We start from the raw sequence: 15,036 nt of genomic DNA, 5'->3' as shown, positions 1-15,036 counted from the left end.
TTCCATTTCTCTCTCTCCCTCTGGTCTTCCCTCTTTCCCTCTTACTCTAACATATCTCCAAATACTATTAAATCAGAAAAGCTCAATTGCAAATTTCGTGTAAACTTTTGTTTTTGTTGTGGCATAAGTCAATGGATAAATGCCAATTTTCATTCACATGTTTTTAGTAAACCTCAATACATATCCATTGTGAAATATTTTAACACATTAAGAGTTTGACAAGTAAAACTACTTGGATGATATAATTTGTAGGTACCTATGAGACTTAGGGAATTAGATGCGTAAGAGACTTCTCACAATCCATTTCATGCCCACTGATAATCATACCTTCTATTGTCCTCACTTCCATCACATTTGGATGTAAAAATAAAAATTCAGGTGAGAGAAATTTCAAGCAAAACAAACAAACAAACAAAAGAACCCAAAAAACTGGATCAATAGATAGATAGATGAGAAATATTTTAGCAACCCATCTCCCCCCAAAGTCCTCATACTTTTTAAAAAAACTAACCCTTTAATAAAAATTATTTAAATTTTATAGATTTATAAGTTGGATAAAAATACAATTGTACCTCCAATAAATGATCAGTATGTAGCAAAACATAGTAAAGCATTTTATATTGACTTAGAATATATTCAATGGGTCATTTTTTTTCTTGTATTGTTTAGCTTTTCAATCTATCTATCATCTTCCCCTATCTTTCATCTGATGTGGGATGTAGTTTTGTTCACTGAATACTTCTTGAGCTCCTACCATTTCCTAAGTCCTGTGCTAACATCTTTAGGTGACACATAGGTGAAATAGGCTTGTCATATCTCATCTAGTGTTTGCCTAGTGCCTCTGAAATGGACATCCTCTGGACACAATAGCAGCTATTGAATTAATGTGGATGTCTGGTTCCCTGAGGGCTGTGGTTTGTTATTTGTTAGTCCCCCATCCAGAAAGTACTACCTTCCTGGAAGTAAAAGAGGTAATAAATGGAATGCTAAGGAGGAAAAGTTGCAAAATTTTACTTACAGATATACAAACTAAATACAGTATATATATGTGTGTATATAGCATACTATATATAGCTTTATAACTGTTCTATATATAGTTGGTGCTTCAAATCTGTGGTTTCCACATCTGCAAATTCAGCCAACCACAGATCATAGATATTCAGGGGGGAAAAGTTACGATGTTGCTGAAGTGCACTTTGCAGTTAGGTCTACTTCAATAACACAGTACAATATAATAGCTATTTACATAATGTCTACATTGTATTAGGTATTGTAAGTAATTTAGAGATGATTTAAAATATATAGGAAGATGTGTGCAGATTATATGCAAACACTATGATATTTTCTGGACTTAAATATCCTCAGGGTTCCCTATGAATTCCCTGTGAATTCCAGGGGGTGACTGTATATAAACATACGAGGGGCCCAGTGCACAAATTTGTGCACCTTGACAGGAACTGTGGGTCTCAAGGCTGTGGTGGCACAGGGGTGGGTCTCAGCCTATCCTCCTCTCCCCCGCCTGGCCCCTCCCACCCTCCCACCACAGCCCCTCCCCCTCCCCCAAGTCCCCTCTCTAATGGCAGCCTCTTTCCCACTGCTGCTGCTCTCACAACAGTGCAGAGCGATTGGGGCCAGAGCCAGGAGCAGGTGTGAGTGGTGGCTCAGGCACTGGCTGGGGGTGTTCCGCATATGCCCCCTGGTGGTCATCACATGTCATAGCAACTAATTGTTTGGTTGTTTGGTTGTTCCACAGTTCAGTCTATTTGCATATCATGCTTTACATATAGTATATGTAATATATATATATATATATATATATATATATATATATATATATATATATAAATTTAAAGTGTTTTATTAATATCTATAATAAAGTGTATCAATGCCTAGGTTATAAATGAGGAAATGATAGTCTATTGTAATTAGCTCTCAATTATAATTAAAATAAATATGAGTATAAGAAATAAGTTACTAGTTAAGACCTTCAGATAAGTAGGCTAAAAACAGTAATAGTATTCAAAGTCAATTGAGAACTTATTATGCACCAATTATTGTGTTAAATTTTTCTATGTGCATCTTCTCATTTCATCCTTTAAAATACCTCATAAGTTTTATTTTAGTTAACCAATAAAAGAATAGGCTAACAAAAAATTTTATGACTTGCCCAATATGATATAGTCACAAAAATGTAGATCCTAGATGAAAATTCTGAACATTCTGGTTAATAGCTAAGGCTCTGAAATCAATTCTAGGTTGATTTTCCTACCTCTTCATTAATATGGATGCTCCCTTGTTTCACTGACATTAAAATCAACAGCATTCAAATACAGTTTATGGGGGCATGTTCTGATAGGTCACTTGTATGTAAGCATTCTTGTGGGTTTGCTTTATTATGATTTAATGATAACTTGGGCTATCAGCTCTGCCAAATTTTAGTATGCATTCAATAACTATTTTTATAACAGTTAAAACTTGGTCTTAAAAAATTGTGTGAGTGGGTAATTGTTAAAAACGTGAAATACAGCTAGCCAGATTAGAGGACTAACTTTTTAAAACTTCCCTGTGATTATATGTATTTTCTTTATCAAAGCACCTAATACAAAATATCTCAGAACTGAGATGAAGTATTATCACAGATTAATCTATTTCCTTCTGATGCGGGGTTTTAATCTCACACTACACGAGCCTTTCTGTCTCTCTTTCTCTGTGTGTCTCTCTCCTAACTTCCAGATAAAACTTCTTAAAAGAAATATTTTCTGGGAGAAACTTCATTGCTGGCCACCTTCCTTGTAATATGCCTTGGTTCTGGAGACCACATCGTGTGGGGTCATCGAGTTGCTTCTGAACCCAGTCTCCTCTTTGGTAACACACTGACCTATCAGCTGAGTTACTTAATGGAGTGCCTTAGAAACATAATTCTAATGAAGACAGCCATAGGTGGATGATAGATGGGTTTTGGACGGAGACAGAGAGACTTGTTGAAGCCTCACAGTGTTCCCAGGATCAGTAATATAATTCTTGACTAATTCTTATTGCCTTATTATCAGTCTTGTGCCAGATGCTGGTAGTTTTCCGATCCACTGTGTTGCGAAGTGATTGCCAGGGCAGCTCTATCTGTCGAGGGGAAATGTACCCACAAGTGGCAGGTATGTACATTTTGTGATGGAGATACATATAGTAAACATGTAATTGGACTCTTGTGGAATTCTCTTTGCCTTATTTCTGTTACTACGCACTTACTGCCACAGTGAATGATGTTGCTACTCTGTACTTTCAATTAATGTGTAAAATCATTTTATAAAGAAATTTGTCTTATTTTTGTTAAGTCAAAGACGATTGACCCTGTGATTAATTTAGGTTAGGCAACCCTTCAAGAGTAAAATGATAGTAACAACTTTATTTTTGCAGAAAGGTAGCAGTTTTATTTGGGGGGAATAAAGTGGTCAGAGGAAACAATAGTCCAAGTGATTTAAATGAAAGAACAGAAAACAAAAAGAGGAGAAAAGTTTTTATCTGAGATAATCAAGTATCAGTGAAAAGTAGATTTTGACAAAACTGAGAAATCCAAATAATTGTTCTCACTACTGGACACAACACTGTTTCACTTAAAACTAAAATGTAAATTATTATTTGAAAAGCATTACTAAGAAGTAAAACTATTTTTATTTAGATGACATGATCTTACATATAGAAAATATTAAGAAAATGTCACTAAAATTATTAGAATTAATGAATAAATATAGTCAGGTTGTGGCATACAAGATTGATATGTAATGTCACAATCTATATATTACTTCTACATATAAGAGTATATATTATATACTCTTGCAATGAATGATCCAAAAATGAAATTAAAAAAACAATTTTATTCAGAATATAAAAAAATAATAAATTGGGAATGAACTTAACAAAATAAGTTTAAAACTAATACTCTGAAAACTACAAAATATTGTTGAGAGAAACTAATGACCTAAGTAAATAGAAAGACATTCTGTTCATGGATTGGAAAATTTAATTTTGTAAAGATAGCAATATTTCCCAAACTGATCTATAGGTTCAACAAAATCCCTATCAGGATCCCAAGTGTCTTCTTTGCCATGCTGATCCTAAATGCCTATAGAAAATCAAAGTATCCCAAATGACCAAAGCAATTTGGAAAAAGAACAGAGTTGGGGGACTCACATTTCTTAATTTCAAAACTTAACTACAAATCAACAGGAATCAAGACAGCATGTCTGCCCTAAGGATAGACATATATGTCAGTAGACTAGAATTGAAAAGCCAGTAATAAACTCACATATTTATGGTTGACCAATTTTCTATTTTTCTAAGAAATTGTTTAACAAGCTATGATGAGGAGACATAATTTTATAGCAGCTACCTTACTTCTGATTTTAGTAAGGGTGCAAGAACACTTGATGAAGAAAGAAGAGTCTTTTTGACAAATGGCACTATGTCAACTGGATTTCCACCTTGACAAGAATAAAGTAGGCCTACTGCCCCATATGGCTGTGAACATTAACTTGAAATGTATTTAAGGCAAATACAAAAATTAAAACTCAATAAAGGAAATATAGAGATAAATCTTTATGACCCTGGCTTTGGCAATGTTTGCTTAGATACACACTGAAACTTTGAGCAACAAAGGAAAAAAATAGATTAAATGGATTTTATTATAATTAAAAACTGTTGTGCTTCAAAAGATACTATGAAAGGAGTGGAAAGACAATTCTCAGAATGGGAGCAATTATTTGCAAATCACATATCTGTTTAAGGTGATCATATCAAGGATATAGGAAGGACTACTACAACTCAATACTAAAAAGAAAAACAATCTCATTTAAAAAGTAGGCAAAGGATATAAATTGACTTTTCCCCAAAGAAGATATATAAATGGTCAATAGGCACATGAGAAGATGTCATATTATTAGCCATCAGGGAAGTGTAAGTCAAAACCACAATGAGATACCACTTTAAGTCACTAGGGTGGCTGTATAAAAACGTCAGATAATAAGTGTTGGCGAGGATGTGAAGAAACTAGAATACTTACGCACTGCTGGTGGCAAAGTAAATGGTGCAGCCACTTTGAAAAGCAGTGTGGCAGTTCCCCAAAGTTAAACATGGGTTTACAATGTTTAAACCCATGGACTCAACAATTCCACTCCTAGGTATATGCAGTCAGGATAAATGAAAACATATCCATAAAAAGACATGTACACCAATTTTCATAGCAACATGATGCATAATAGCTAAAGGGTCGAAACAATCTAAATGTATATAAACTAATAAATGGATAAACAAAATGTATTATGTACATATTGTGAAATGTTATCTAGCCAAAATTAGGTATGAAATACTGATACATGCTACAACAGATGAACCATAACATGTTATGCTAAGAGAAATAAGTCAGTCACAAAATAGCACATATTATGAGATTTATATAAAATACTCAGAATAAATAAATCTACAGAAACAGAAAATAAATTAGTGGCTGTCTAGCAGCGGGGACGGGAGTCTGGTGGATGGAGAGTGGTAGCTAGAGGGCACAGGGTTTCTTTCTGTCTTTTTTGTTTTTGTTTTTAGGGTTTCTTTTGGGAGTGATAAAATGTCCTAAAACTGATTATGTCCATTGGTTGCACAATTGCGAATATACCATTTTTGCATTACATTAAACCACTTTTACATTCAAACACTTTAAATTAGTGAATCCTATTTGTATGTGAATTATATTTAAATAAAGCTGGTACTAAGCAAGTATTGTTTCTGAAGCAACAATCATACACTTATAATATTAAGCATCCAGCCTTTCAGCATGAGTTTTCCAGTTATACCGGTGAAAAATAAGGAAACGCAAGTTTAGACTGTTTTCTAAACAGAACTTTGTTTGGTCTGGATGAAGAAACATTGAATAAACTTCCCAATACAGATTCATTTAAACGTTGGGTTGTCACTCATTAGCATGGTGAAGTCAATGGTTGAAAAGGTCAAGGGATGTGAAATAGGAGAACACATTCTTTAGACTTTTTTTTTTCTTTTCTAAACAGGTGCATCCTATCCAGAGAAACAGTTGGTGTAAACCTTATATCTATTTTTTTGTTGTTGATATCTCAATACAAAACACTATTTTCAGAAAGTATTATCGTGGCAATGAATTCTACATTTACATCCTATTGTTCTTGCCCCGCTCTGAAAATAATCTTAGGGCCTGGCTTAGAAAATAATTCTAAGATTATTTTCTTATATTCTAAGAAAATAATCTTAGAATCCTGAAGAGCTGGTACAAGAGCCAGTTCTGTTTGCCTCTTGTCTCTCTTTGGATTCTGAGCCTTTCTTCTTAATAAATCTGAAAAAAAATGTATTAGTCACAGTGGTTTTGGATTCTGCTTTCCTAAAGCTCTGTTCTAAGTGAGCTGTCTCACTTGTGAACTACAATTTCCCTGCTCTTTGCCATCTTTCACCCTGTGCTTTTCCAGATCTAAAATGTCAAAGTATCAAGCAGATGGAATTACATTTGGAACATTGGTTTGGTGGGGGAATGACTCCATGCTTTCAGCAGATCTGTAGTTGTATTATTTAAAAAAAAAAAAAACACACAACAACAATGGACTGTTAATAAAAGGCTCACTGAATCTAGTTCTATGACTCAAGAAACGAATGTATTTAGATGAAATATTTTATACTATGAAATAAAATCAGGATAGGTCATTTGCTGAGTTACCTAGGAAGTTATAGTAGGTCAGATTTTTGTTGAATTCTTTAGGGAAAAGCAAACAAACAAACTAAAAAATGCACACACTCACACCCACACACAGTTAGGGGAAAAGGGGTTTTAAGTACACTTGAATAGACATCAGTACTGTCTGTGTATATCTGTGCTAAAGCAGCTAAAACACTTCTAACGCCATCTGAGCAGAAGGTTAGAATGGCTTCCTTTTTGCCAGAGTCGATGGCCATGGAGCATAAGGCAAGGACATTCTGTTATAGACCTTGAAAGAACCAGCACTATGTTTCCTTAAAGAAGTGTACAAAGACCTTCTGAATCTGGAAGTTCATTTTGTTGTTTTGCGGGGTGTGTGTGTGTGTGTGTGTGTGTGTTTGTGTGTGTGTGTGCATTTTTGTTTTGTTTGCTTTTTCCTCTTCCTTTATATATTAGATTTTGGACAGATATGACTATGATTATGTTTTTAAAAATATATTTTATTGATTTTTTTACAGAGAGGAAGGGAGAGGAATAGAGAGTTAGAAACATCAATGAGAGAAACATCAATCAGCTGCCTCCTGCACACTCCTGAATGGGGATGTGCTCATAACCAAGGTACATGCCCCTGACCAGAATCAAACCAGGAACCCTTTAGTCTGGAGGCTGACACTCTATTCACTGAGCCAAACTGGTTAGGGTTGATTATGTTTTTAAAAATATATTTTTATTGATTTCAGAGAGGAAGAGAGAGGAAGAGATAGAAATATCAATGATGAGAGAGAATCATTGATCAGCTCTCTCCTGCCCGCCACCCCTTGGGTTATGTCCACTGATCAGGAATCAAACCGTGACGCGATCTCCTGGTTCATAGGTTGGCACTCAACCATTGAGCTACACCAACTGGACTTGATTATGTCTTAATGCCTGGGTGAATATGGGTAGGAAAATGTGAAGACATTACTGAAGAAACAGTAGACCAGGGATCAGGAGACCTTCTGGCTTCTAACACTGGCTCTGACACTATTTCTGACTTTGGGTCATTCAACAAATATTTATAAGAATGTACCATACAAGGTACTATCTAGATTTCTAAACCTGAATTTCAGTTTCTCATTGGTAAAATGAAATATGACCTTTAAGCTGTAAACTCAACTATTCTCCCATGATCCAGAGATCAGAAATTAACATGTTTGATCTTTCTTCAAAGAAATCAAAATTTTTACCCATATTTCTACACTTAATAAAACTGATTCTCACTGAGATTTTCTTATTTTTCTACATGGTGTTGATAAAGTCTCATGTATCTTGAATTGGAAGTTACTTTAAATGAAAATTGTGTGTGTGTGTGTGTGTACCGCACTGAAATAGGTTATGAGTAGAAATGGGATACTGGACAACTTAAGGTGTAGTGTCATAATTCTAAAATGACTGGAAATTCCTTCCAATTTGAATAGTGAGATAATAAGATATTTTATCAGAAAGAACGTATGCACCCCTATGTTCATAGCTAGCTAAGATCTGAAACTAGCCCAAGTGCCCATCAGTAAAAGAGAGGATAAAAAAGCTGTGGTACATTTGTATCATGGCATACTATGCAGGAATCATAAAGAAGGATCTCTTATCTTTTGAACAGCATGGAGAGACACGAAGAGTATTATGCTAAACGAAATAAGCCAGTCAGAGAAAGACAAGTATCACATGATCTCACTCATATATGGAATTTAATGAACAAAATAAACTGATGAACAAAATAGATCTAGAGACATAGAAGCATAGAACAGACTGTATAATCTCGAAGGGAAGGCAGGAGAGGGTGGGTGGGTGGGAAGTGATCAACCAAAGAACTTGTATGTATGTATATATGTATGTATGTATGTATGTAGAACCCATGGACACAGACAATAGTGTGGCGAAGGCCTGGGGTATGGGGTGGGAGTAGGTTAGAATGGATCATGGGGCGGGGGGGGGGGGAGAATGGGGACTTATTTAATACTTTCAACAATAAAGATTTAATTAAAAACACAGAGAAATATTTTGTCATTCTTGAGAGACTGTTTGATTCTACTTCACTTGCTCTTTTATTTTTTTCCTCTTTTCAAGAAAAAACAAAACAAAACAGCATCAAAAACCACCAAATGTGCATGAGGAACGATGTGGTTGTAGCCCAGTAAGTTTGGCAAATGTCCTTAGTCCCATCAGGAACATGGATCGTTTTATGAACTGCTCTTTGGTGCTTCAGCCCTGCTCACTGTCAGTCTGCTTCCTCATGGTGGTAGGGAGGAAAAGCCTGGCCCCATAATTTTAAGTGTACCCTCCTGACCCTTCCCACTTGAGGAGTTAAGTGGTCAATAGAACACCTCTACCTGGACCAGGTCCTTCCCTTGTAGACTAGGCTTTGGGTACTCGGGATTCCAAAATCCCCTGTTAACAAAGCTTCCACACTGCAGGAGTATGGCTTTGGCCTGAGTGATGGTCAGTCCCGATTAATCCTTTGGGCTGGGTGTCCACATGGCTGTGTATATTAGGGTGAGAGGAGAAGGAAGAGTGGCCTCTAGGCCATGCAAATATTGAGGGTGGGCCTGGGAGTGGATATGAACTCTTCTTTAGAAGACATCTGTGTGTATCTTTCTTTTATATTTATTTATTTATTTATTTATTTATTTATTTATTTATTTATTTATTTATATTTTATTGATTTTTCACAGAGAGGAAGGGAGAGAGAGATAGAGAGCTAGAAACATCAATGAGAGAGAAACATCGACTAGTTGCCTCCTGCACGCCCCCTACCGGGGATGTGCCCACAACCAATGTACATGCCCTTGACTGGAATCGAACCTGGGACCTTCCAGTCCACAGACGGACACTCTATCCACTGAGCCAAACCGGTTTCGGCCTGTGTGTATCTTTCCATGGTTCTCTCTCTCCTGCAAGAAGCACATATTTTCAGAACAATTGAACTGTAACCCTGGGCAAGACGGTAAAGTTGTTTAAGATCTCCCTTTGTTTGCCTCTGCTCCCCCTTTATGCATCCCTCAGGCATGTTGGTGATTTCTTCCCAACACCCCAATCATACCATATTCCCATGTTTATTCCTGGCTGCTCTTAATCTACAATCACAACAGGTTACCTCACCTGGACCAAGTTCTCTCCTTTGATTCACCTTCTCTCCCTACCCCAAATCAACATGGCTAAGTTGTCATATGTTCCAGGAAATGCTGTCTTCCATAACTAGCTTAAATAATCAATTAAATATATCTTTGATGATCTATTTGCTAATTAATGTGTTTCCCCCCCCCCCAAGAAAACAAAAGGCTTAGCCTTGTTAAAATCTACCACTGCTCAGAAGACATTTATAACAACCCCTCACCCCCCTCGCCCCAGTTAAACAAAAACTAAGAACATCCGAAGTTTTAGGAGGTAGAATCACCTGTGAGGATCAGTCTGGCTACTGTTTCCTGGGTTCTCTTGGATTTTTATCATTTTTGTTGCAGTTTCATCACTCCTGTTACCATCATTCCTGGGCCAGTCTCCTCTTCTTTGCACACCAATTTCTTGTCCTTAGTGATGAGGCACCCCTCCCCCCTTTTAAATACCCTTTCCCCTTTTAAATACTAAGTAGAATAAAAGGGAAAAAATTGATTATAAGAAACAAAAATCTTGCTTCCTAAGCACCATCTGTTCTGCTATAACACAACTGTTGAAATCTTAAAAAACCTTGAGTTCTCAATAATAATGTAGGAAAACCAGCTATTTCAATGGGAAAGGGTAGAAGTGGGGGCCAGGAGGATTCAGATTCAAAACAACACCCTTATTTTAAGGTGCAACACAAACGATCCTGGAATTTCAGGTAGACTGCCAGGGAGGTTTTTCGGCTGGCATGTCTAATGCCCTTCAAACCACACCATGGTATGGCCTTCCTCACGGAGTAAAGCTGTTCCTGCAGACACAGAAGTAGCCTGAGGTTCGCTTTCAGGGCGGGGAGACGCAGGCAAGAGCGCCACCCACAGGTGGTTGGGCTAAAAATGCATTACTCAGAGGAAGACGAACAAAATAGATCCAGAACATAGAAATGAGGAACAGACTAACCAGTCCCAGAGGGAAGGCGGGGTGAGGGATATGGGGAGAGATTAACCAAAGAATTTATTTGCATATATCATAACCCACGGGCACAGACAATAATGTGATGAAGGGGAGGGGGAGGGTTGGCGGGTCGCCATGGAGGGGGTCAGTGGGGAAAAAAAGGACATCTGTAACACTTTCAACAATAAAGACACTTAAAAAAATAATCCATCTCCAGGCCAGAGCAGTGACCAAGATCATAACTGGGAAGGAAGAGTAAAATATAGGGCACAAAAGCGAAGTTAGATTGTAAATGGAAGAATGACAAACCCTCATCAGTAATGGAAAGGTCCCGATGGTTGGAGCATGGCATAGAGGTTCAGGGCAATAGGTTCTGGACCGAGAAACTGAACAGTGATTGGAAGCCAGCTGTCACCTGATTTCCTGGGTGCAGACCTCATGAATCGAAAGCTCATGACTTAAAATGAAGAGCAGAGAAGATGGTTTCTGTTTCATGTAGCTCATTTCTCTCAATTAACCTCACTGATTAACTGTGACTTGAAGGAAGTTGTAATTTATCATCGTCTCTCAATAGAGTAAGATACAAAGAAGTTATATGATTTGATTATGGTTTCTAATTAAATAAACATAATTGGACCTTGATTTTTCTAAAACCTAAATTAGCACTATGTCTATTAAATGTGGGCTTCTCAGGAAAATTGTCTTAAATTGTCTTAACCTTTTAGAAGGTTTAATTACTTTTTTTGTTAGTATTTAAAGACCTACATAAAAATTAAATTTGCCTAAAAAAAGCTATTAATTAAGATTGATTAATATGTAGAGGAACAAATTGGTCATGTAATCATGTATATTATAATGGTCAATAAATTTTCATAAAAATAACATAATTCTTCACTCTTGAATAATTATTCAGGCCAAACTTCCAGAAATCAGTATGAATTTTAATTTTATATTTAATTTACTTAGCATCTTTTTAGCCTGTTTTAGATTAAAGATCAGATTTTCACTGTGTATTAATAATTATTTGAAAATTTGGGGTGGCTTAAGTTAATTAGAATGATTGCCAATAGTCACATTGCTCTTGTTAGCTGCCATTGCAGTAATGCTTCAAGGCAAATGCTAGATTTTTAATCAAAATAAGGAACAGTATGCTTACACTACATTTTTTTTTTTTTAAATTCAGGAATTTACTGTCTGCTACATGTACATATTCTCTTTCTGGAATATGTAATCTACTGGGAAACATTACAAAAGAACATGAAGTAAAAAACTGTCTGCTCTCCAGATTGCTTATTCTGAAAGGTTCTCAGTGTACTTTGCATTCAATTTTTATCAGCAGCCCTTTATAAAACCCCTCAAAATTCAATAATTGACTCATAAACTAATAGTAAACAGAAAGGGAAAAATTAAAAGTATAGTGCATTGTACATGGTGTCATAAACCGGACTAAATGCATTATTAATAAGCATATGTTAGAGCCACATTTTACAGACGCTCACAGCTCACAGCCATTCTATTCCCCTGGCAGCCTTCACCTCCTGTGCCTCAGTGTTTTATAATGCAAATCAGAGACATGGCACTGATGTTAGTGACTGAGAGTAGCAATAATTTGGAAAAAATAGATGGATATGGGTTAGCCTTAATAGATTGGAATATTTGTATGACAGTAGATATTCTGAATGGACATGGAAAATAAGTTTTTAGAGAAAGATAAAAAGAATCTGAACAATAAAAATGCTAATGAGGTCCTGATAGAAAATGTGATACCTGGGATTCTTAAAAAAAAAAAATATTTTATTGACCTTTTTTACAGAGAGGAAAGGAGAGGGATAGAGAGCTAGAAACATCGATCAGCTGCCTCCTGCACATTCCCCAATGGGGATGTGCCCACACCAATGTACAGGCTCTTTACTAGAATTGGAACCCTTCAGTTGGCAGGCTGATGCTCTATCCAATGAGCCAACCCAGTTTCAGCTGCGTATTCTTTTGTTGTTGTTGTTAATCCTCACCAGAGAGTATTTTTTTTTCTATTGATTTTTAGAGAGAGTGGAAGCCTGGCCAGGCAACAAACCTGCAACCCAGGTACATGCTTCTAAAGGGGAATTGAACCCGAGACTCTGTGGTGTGTGAGCCGGCCTATGCTCTACCGCTGGGCCATACTGGCCAAGGCCAACAAGTAAGTTCATTAAGATAAGTTTAAATTTAAATTCTCATTGCTGAGACACAGTGGTTGCCACAGATATCTGCTCTTAGTTATTGAAATAAATATTTTTGTGCTCATTTGGCTAATAGTAACCACATAATTTTGAAAAATGTAACAGTGTCCATTTATAAAAACTTTTGACTTTTCTTCATAAATACATTCCAAGATATTAATTTATTCTGAGCACACTGGTGACCATGCATTCCTGTGTGACGTTTTCTGGGAGTGTTGGGACCACGCAGGAAAGTGGTGTTTTAGGGCAGGGCCTGATTTCCATGTAGGCAAAGAGGTTGAGGGACTTTTCAGTGAAACTGTAAGAAAAACAGTATAGAGCCCTGAGGGAGCCCACGTTTTCCTCTGTTCAAGAGAGATGGTTGTGGCAATTAGATCCAGCCTCTATGCAAGTGGTCGGCAAACTGCGGCTCGCAAGCCACACGAGGGTCTTTTTAGCAAAGGCCAGCTTAGGAGTACCCTAATTAAGTTAACAACAATGTAGCTACCTGTATAATTTAAGTTTAAAAAAACTTGGCTCTCAAAAGAAATTTCAATCGTTGTACTGTTGATATTTGACTCTGACTAATGAGCTTGCCGACCACTGCTCTATGCCGTAGCACAATAATAGCTTTCAATCTTTAGCAGCTGCTGACACCTGCCGACCCACTCCTGGGAGCAGTTCCATCTCATATTTGTCTTTCTTCTGGGTTGTTCCTTTTATATTGTCAGATAAAGGAGGAGAAAATGAATGAGTTACAACACATGAACACAGCTGTCTCCATGACAGAGAAGCTGTGGAACCAGAACTTCAGCAATTTAGAAGAACTGAGATGGTGTGGCAGTCCAGTGACCTCATCACAAGAAACACCTTCAATAAATTCAGTGTCATCATTATTACAAAGTGCAAAAGAGCTCTCCTTGGCTGATGATTAGGCAATAGTCCTCACCTGCAACCCATAGAAACTTAAGGAATTGGGCAACATCAGACACAAATCTCTTATCTTACTCCCGTGTGCATATGTTTTTCTTTCTATAATATGGTAATGTATTATTAATCCATTTTAATGGAGCCTCAAGTTCTTACTCAGAGTATTTAGCATCTTATTAGCAAAATAATCAAGGCATTCCCCTTTCTATCATATCAACAATACCAAAGGATGTTTGCTACTTACTTCCCCAGATATCATGGTATATTACTGAATATTTGAAAATAAAAAAAGTGCAGAGATTTGAAATTCTTTTATATACTTCCACCAGCTAAGTACAGTGCCAAAGCCTATTTATTTCAGAGATGCTTATCCTATATTTTGCCTACATTCCTATATTGTGCTCACCCTCCCTTATTTTTATTCAGCCACATATATTTTGTTATTCTTACATAGCATGGGTTTCTTCTCTCTCACATTCTGTAATTTTGTTGTAAATATATATAATACTTGCTGATTATTTTGCAAAGAATAGAATTTCTTTGGGTTTGAGTACTAAATTGCAGGTTTCAATCTTTTTTTTTAAAAAAAAACCCTAGACTTTAAGTAGGAATGCAAGTTATTCAAAATAAAGTATCTCCCAATCATAACAGACTTTGCAACAGGAAACATAGACTTACTGAAGCTCATTAATTTCTTTGTTGCCATCCTCTCATGTAATTTATCAGACACAGGTCTGAAAGTGAAAAACAAACAAACAAATAAACAAAAAAAAAAACCACACACACACACATTGAATTAGGCCTATTATCATTCAAGTATTTTTGTAAGCAACAAGTCTAAATTTATAAATTGTTTTGCTTTCAATATTTATGGAGAAACTGGTTTGTTGAAAAAACACTCAGTATTTTTAGTTGAAAGATCTTACTAAACTGAAAATATTTCTGTGTTTAAATTTAAACACTTTAGAGATTACTTCTTCAAAAAGCTGTTGGCCAAATGGCAGATTTAATGAGATTTCCACAAGCACAATGAGTCATAATAGAATGATACATGGGCTAACAATAGCCTAACCTTTTATTAACATATAGGTCCTTGTCAATGAAGGCCTACATTTAATGGACCCA

General features: G+C 36.3%; 1 protein-coding gene across 1 annotated transcript in view; it reads left to right on the top strand.

Annotated features, from left to right (window-relative positions):
- PRDM8 (PR/SET domain 8) overlaps positions 1 to 13,916 on the top strand; it is a gene marked incomplete at its 3' end in the record, with an annotated part of 28,436 nt that extends 14,520 nt beyond the window's left edge. Inside the window, exons 6-7 of the mRNA XM_084865689.1 lie at positions 8,807 to 8,873; positions 13,713 to 13,916. Of these exons, the coding sequence (XP_084721815.1) occupies positions 8,807 to 8,873; positions 13,713 to 13,916 (271 nt within the window). The remainder of the gene's footprint in view (positions 1 to 8,806; positions 8,874 to 13,712) is intronic.
- Positions 13,917 to 15,036: the final 1,120 nt, after the last annotated feature.

Source organism: Pipistrellus hanaki (assembly GCF_964339955.1).
Source record: "Pipistrellus hanaki genome assembly, chromosome: 1".
NCBI lineage: Eukaryota > Metazoa > Chordata > Mammalia > Chiroptera > Vespertilionidae > Pipistrellus > Pipistrellus hanaki.
This window is presented reverse-complemented; position numbering and strand designations above follow the sequence as displayed.